Raw genomic sequence first — 7,024 nt, forward strand, 5'->3', positions numbered from 1 at the left:
ATAAAGCTAAAAATAACTGTTGAAAACACGTTAGGGTTAGATCAATTCAAATTATGTTGTCTTGCTTGAGTTGGAGAGCGCTGTATCCTGTGAACATGTTATGTCGTAGAAGAGGCTGCAAAAAGGGAATGTAAGCGCAACAGTAAAGGTCGCAGCACAACACTGCTCCCCTAGTCACCCGCTTCACGCCCCTTCTGGGATGATGAGGAAGGATTTAACCCTTGCACCACTGAAACATGGAGGTCTGTGCCAGAACCACTTCTGATCCACACTGATATATCACTCAACTAATTCACAATCTTTGCTCATATTCTTCATGCTCTAGTTCTTTGTCAATGCTGTACTAACACAGTGGTGATCGTTCGAGCTTCTCACCGACGCTATACTAATGCAGTGACGGTCGCTTTAGTTTCTAGTAGATTTATAATCGTATTTACGTTTAAGAAAAAATCATGAATTATAACAAAAATGGTATTTATTTTAGAATGTGTTTTACACACGTATCTTCTACAATAATTACATATTGAAGAATATTTATTATTACTAAAACAGAAATTCTGAAACTGTATTGTTCATGTCTTCTAGTATATCAATTTCGGTTTCAGAATCTTCCATCTTTGGTTCACCATTACTATTGGATGCTGTACCACCATCCGATGACTGATCACAGTTTTGATCGTCTTTGACTACAATAAACATATAGAGATAGCTCGTTGCTTGACATGGTGTATAACACAACAAAAAACAACACAAACAATAAATAAATAAAGATAACAATAACAATAAAATAACCGAGACAACAAAAGTAATATAAATAGGTTTTTACAGAAAATACTTTGTACACGTTTTTTTTTCGCTAGAAAGTCGTAAGAAACTAAACTATAGTTGAAGAAACTGTAAACGGTCGTGAGTTCCAAATTTGTGGCGCTCCTAGAAGTGGAGCAGCATGATTTTGTCCTGTGTTGTGAGAGGGGGAGACGAAAAGAGTAGATGTAACTTCATCTTTCTTCTAATGGCGGTTGATGAGTAGGCTTCACACTCAGAGGTCCAAGGTAGGAAATTCCATACTTTCCTTAACCCCGATCCAAAAATCGAGGAAAATTTAAGATTTCCCTCGTGAAAAAAAAGCCAAATTAGATACATATTACATTTGTAAACCAAACGTTTCCCATCAATGCAATTGATGATGATCTGAAAGAGCATTGAACAAGGTACAATTGAGATCATTTTTCATCAAAATTTGGAGAGTGTATGTTTTACAGTAATATATTTTGATTGGATAGATTGAAAAAATCAGTATCTATATGTAAATTCGAAGATACATATATATATTATTTCCTTGGTAGTATAAAATTCACTAAAATTCTTGTTTTATTCTGCAATAAATCATTATTTGTTGATTCTTCTAAGTTTAGAAAATATTTTCGATAAGAATCTGAATACTTCTCGATTTTGGTTTCTTTTAAATAGAAAGATAACCCACAAAAAATCTAACGTGTGGCATCAGTTTTTATTGCTATCTTATTTTTTGATTTTTTAAATCATGTCATCTAAAACGTTATAGACACACGACAGAATATTTACTTGGAATCTAATTTTTCCTACGTATATTTTCTAATCATTTTTTCTTTAAGTTTTCATCCTTAGAGTAGTGAAATACAAGGGTACTCATTATAAGTTGTAAATTACTATTATACTTAGGAATATGTCTGGCATCTATCAAAACAATATAACACTTCATAAATTGTATTAAAGCATTACCGTTTTACACTAAATATATTTAAATAGTAAAAATCTGGTCAGTTAAAATTAAAGCTTATGATCCTTTACAATTGTTAGTTCCTATGAATTGCACTTACATATAAATTACCATTACAAATTGTAACCGGTATAACATATATTGACAAACTAATCCATAGTCCATATTTTAAAACCCACTGATCGGACTACCGAGTATCGGACAATTGAACTGATACAGTGTTGCCATATCGGATGTTTCGGTTTGTATATTAAAGTGGACCGCGGTATGGGCCCTATACATTCTGGTCTGAATATGTATATAGTAGTTAGTTACTTTTCATTATTTTCTTCGTCTATTTTTAAACTAGCAATCACATACACATATGTTAATATAAAATTATGTGTGTGCGCACATGCGCGTACACATACACACACAACTTAATATTTCTTAATTTAGTCAACGATTAATTTATGACGTAACTTAAAAAAATATATATATATAATTTTAAGTTACCTCATAAATTAATCATTGACTGGTATTAAGAATCCAACTATTGGAGCTGTTTTGGGTTGCTTACCTGAAACGTGTCACGTCATGGTTTTTTAACAACTTACTATTATGTAAAATTTTATAATTTTCTGGATTTTTAAAAAAAAGATTTCGAACTGGAGTTTATCGCGTGATAATGAAACTACATTTGTAACACATCACTTATAATCACCCAACACGTTCATCAGAGCCCGCTATATTTTGACTCCCATCACTATGCACGGGATTGTTGTATATACGCCTGTGAGAAAAAAAGTGGCTCATCTGACACATCACGCACGTGTGTCACATTAACGCGGCCATTTGTCCCCTGGCTGGTATGAATCTATGCGGCGTAGTACTTACGTGCATGTACGTACATATACATGTGCAAGCATATAAAGGCTTAGAATGGAACAGATAAATTAAATATTCTCATACAAATAAATATTTATTTGTCTATTTACATTATTCAAATAATTTTGCATGCAAATATACGTTTATCTGAAAAGTTTTTCTGAATAAAAATTTATTTGTAACTTACAAATAAAAGTTTATCTACATATGTGAAACGTTATTCTTTATTCGTTATTCGTTATTCGTCATTCGTTATTCGTTATTCTAATAAAAATATGCCCAGTTTTAATTTTAGGTGTATTTTTTTCCCAATGTAACAAATGTAACAAATAGTTTAATTGTGCAAAAAGCATATTTTTCAATTTCACTTGAGATATATATGTATATTTTAAAATGATTATTTCACCTGTCGCTATTAAATACTTCTTTTTTCATACTTTTTTCTTCCCAACGTAAAAATGAACTTTGTGATCACTATCAATAACCAGATAAAAACTTTATTATCACAGTCTTTAGATAAAACAAATGCACGTAGTATATAAAGAATAAAATTGTTGGTTAGTACTCAGTTGACTGTATTCACAGCATGTAGAAGAATATTATATATTCAAGAGATGTTGACGTCAAGTTAAAAGCTTTGTTGTATCTATGTTGAAAGTATGTGGCCGCATTTTTACAGAAGAAAGTTCTTTTTTACGAAACATACGTTATACTTTTAGTTAAACTTTTTATGTTATTGTCGTCATTTATCTGTCGAATTGACACAAGGTCGTTGATTTAGTTAACCTGTCATTTACATACATACGTCGCGTTGTATGCATTGCTGTATAAAAAAAAACTCTATATAAAGTAGTGCATTTACAAACTGAACATTGTATTTAAGAAGCATACACCACCAAGATGGCTAAACCTATCAAAGAAATATCTGCTATTGCACAGAAACTAACATCTACAATAAGAAATTTTAGTAGTGTACAAACAGCTCCTTTACAGGAGGCTGCTTTAGAGGAACGTTGTATTCTTGTTGACGAATTAGACAAGCCCATTGGAGAAGCTACAAAACGAGATTGTCATACTGTTAATTCAAAAGGACAAGTTCTGCTTCATAGGGCATTTAGTGTCTTCCTTTTCAATTCTACAGGCGACTTGCTGCTTCAAAAACGCTCTGCTAATAAGGTAAAAATCATTCATACCCACAAGAACTATTAATTGCTAATGGAAAAACCTATTCATTTTATAAAATGTACAGATTAAGAAACGATAATTTATTTTTTTGTAGATAACGTTTCCAAACTATTATACAAACACATGTTGTAGTCATCCATTAGCTGAAATTCCTGGTGAAACCGAAGAACATGAAGCAATAGGAATTCGTAGAGCAGCACAAAGAAGACTCAGTTACGAATTAGGAATTCCTTCGTCACAAGTTCAGCCATCAGATTTTCTGTATCTAACAAGAATTCATTATCATGCAGCAAATGGTTATTGGGGTGAACATGAAATAGATTATGTGTTATTTGCGCAAAAGGACAATATAACGTTAAATCCAAATCCTGATGAAATTAGTGAGCTTCATTGGGTGTCACGATCTGAATGCAATCAGTTTGTGGAAAAGCTTAATTCACCATTGACTCCATGGTTTAAGTTAATTCTTAAACATAAATTACCACTTTGGTGGGATAATCTACATGCACTGGAAAAAATGCAAGATCATAAGACAATACAAAGATTTGTATAAATTTTGTCAACAAGAATTTTGTCAACAATGTACTTTTAAAATGCAAAGTACAATACAAAATTTATTAATAAATTAATATTTTAATGTATAGAATCATATAATTTCTAAAAGTGTTCTATTCAGTTATTGTTTAAAACCTTGAGTTACTACAATAGCAGAGCTTGAGTACAAACTTTCTCAAAGATGGCCAGTTTTGTGAGATAAGTAGTTTGTTACATATGTAATCTAACATGAAAACAAATTAAATCAATTCTTATAAACTTGTAATTTGTAGGTATAAGGAAATGTAATATAATTTTGATAATTTCTATGAATGATAGAATGGTTTATGCATGTATGTAAATTTTGTGAATTCAATTTTGTCATACAAAGAATAGTTTTGTCAATATAAAATAAAATAAAATTTACATAATGTGTTTTTGTTCAATTTTATGTAATTACATTTTCGTTAAAAATTATATAGGCTATACAACAAAGTTTGTATAGTAATTTTTGGTGTTATTTCGTTGTGCAGTCGTTTTTGTATACATTTTCTTTCTTATTTATTACAATTCAAAGTTTTTCAATATGCATTTGAAATTTTCATATCACAAAATTTAATATTTTTTGTTTAATTTCTCCTTTATGTTGAAGTACTTGACAATAGTACGAGTATCCAATTACACGGGTTCTTGCAAGCTAAGGAATAAATGATTTAATTTAAAATATTTTTTCGTCTCAACATAAGTATGTCATACGCGGTTTCGCGAACAAAGGTGTTTGACAGCTAAACGATATACTCCACAAATCATTATATGTATCATGTGCGTGTATAGCAACCCATACGAAGCGAGTCTAGGTTTTTGAAACGTCTAACCTATGTATGTGTGATAAATCGCTAAACTACTTTAAAATAACAATACCCTGTCAATTGCTCTTTGATATATACAATTCAAAATGGGTTATTAATTGCAGGATTAAATTATTATTTATCAAATATATTTGATTGCGCTTTGAAAATGAATTTCAATACACGTTCTTATACAGGATTTCAAAATGATTGAACAACACAAACCATGTAAACCTGGTGTAAAGAGAAATCTGAAATTTTATTGTCCAAATATTAAAGTGGTTACGCGTGTGAATATGAACATGTTTTTCATCTGTCAGTGTATTTAGCTATATCAGTAAATTATAACTATTAATATCGCGATAACTAAGTATCAGATTGCAAAATAATAAACGAATTTTTCCATTTCTTTACAAATGAGGGGTTTGTACGTTTTTACTTGTTCTATCTTTGTAAAACATCCTGTATATTCCAATTACGAAATATGTTTAACCCTCAGATGCTGAGTTGTAGAAATTAAGTGAAATTAATTGCAATCAATATTTAAAATCTTACAAGTACATAGTTGTCTAATTAGACTCTGGATTACATCTACTTATTTCTCAAATTTGTTTCGTATCATGTATTTCTAATTTTTTCAATGATTTTAATGTTATATAGAGAATGAAATACTATGAATTATATATACTAGGTAGTATATACATGAAATTGTATATAAGAAATAAACTTTTACACAAAATAAGGTTTATAGTTAGTTATACAGACATCTTTATTCACAATTAAAGTGGTATAGCGTATTACAGTCAGAATTAGGTTTAACCTAATTTGATTAATTAGTTTGTTCCTATGTGAAGCCTATGTTTAGAATGAACAGTTTTAATAAATTATTTTATTGAAACAAATCTTGGTTATGATCCTAAGGATCCTACCAAAACTGTTCTCAATGAGGTTCAGCAGCTTCTAAGGTCAGTCCTGAATACAGTAATGTTCTACAGATTATTACTCGATTGCAAGTATGCTACATTTGTATGAAGAATAAATATGCATAACTTGGTCTGCCTCATCAGTTCAACATGCTCGACTTTGTATCCTTACCATTATAAATTCTATTACAAATATTGAGTTATTAAAAAATGAAAAACATTATTTTATCTAATCAGAATTCATTTACACAGTTAATTACAAAAGAAGAAATATAGTACTATTCTAAATTAGTACTATTCATTTTTTACAGCAATGTAGGCTTGCAAGCGACCTGGCCAATTACCTATCATGACTAAAAGATCATTATAGGTATAGCAGTTGTTTTTATTAGAGAGTTTTTTAGACTACTCAAATTTCCCTCCAAAATAAGCTGCGTGCGTGATAGGGTGTTCAAAGGCGTTCGGTTTTTTCTTCGGGGTAAGCAGGAGCACGAGATGAAGGGTCGATAGTCCATACTGCTTGGGTGGCAGCAGTGGCTGGCCCAGCACACTGTTAAGCCAGCTGACAGTCCGGACTTTCCGGCTACTCCTCCCGGAGTGGCTACCAGAGGTTTTAGTAACTTTGCCTATCGAATGGTGCAGGTGATGTCGGTGCATGGTTGTTTTGGGCAGTACCTACATCGTATAGGGTAAGAAGTGACGACACACTGCTGGCATTGTCCTGGTAACCAGCACACGGCATAGCACACTTTGGAGTCGTATCCCACACGGGCACATAAGCAACGTGTTCTGATGGGGAAAATTTAGAAGGACCTCTCGTTGCCGGGTGTGGTAAGAGTCATGTTCGCCGGCGAGAGAGAATGGATGGTCGTTGTCTCCTTCTGCAAACATGTAATGTCATACAAGAA

The 7,024-nt window shown here is 31.7% G+C and overlaps 1 protein-coding gene across 1 annotated transcript; it reads left to right on the forward strand.

The window, feature by feature from the left end:
- The first annotated feature begins 3,221 nt into the window (after nt 1-3,221).
- On the forward strand, nt 3,222-4,779 carry Idi (Isopentenyl-diphosphate delta isomerase). The gene is made up of 2 exons (XM_076309623.1): nt 3,222-3,802; nt 3,906-4,779. Exons 1-2 carry the CDS (start codon nt 3,527-3,529, stop codon nt 4,362-4,364), a joined length of 735 nt encoding a protein of 244 aa, XP_076165738.1. The 5' UTR covers nt 3,222-3,526; the 3' UTR covers nt 4,365-4,779.
- The last annotated feature ends 2,245 nt before the right edge of the window (nt 4,780-7,024 follow it).

The sequence above is a fragment of the Ptiloglossa arizonensis genome, chromosome 4 (genome assembly GCF_051014685.1).
Source record: "Ptiloglossa arizonensis isolate GNS036 chromosome 4, iyPtiAriz1_principal, whole genome shotgun sequence".
Classification (NCBI taxonomy): Eukaryota; Metazoa; Arthropoda; class Insecta; order Hymenoptera; family Colletidae; genus Ptiloglossa; species Ptiloglossa arizonensis.

Bases quoted from the DNA above. Each gene is read 5' to 3' on its own strand.
- Idi (XM_076309623.1), top strand. From the start codon at position 3,527: ATGGCTAAACCTATCAAAGAAATATCTGCTATTGCACAGAAACTAACA. The intron at 3,803-3,905 runs GTAAAAATCATT...ATTTTTTTGTAG, and splicing joins AAAAACGCTCTGCTAATAAG to ATAACGTTTCCAAACTATTA.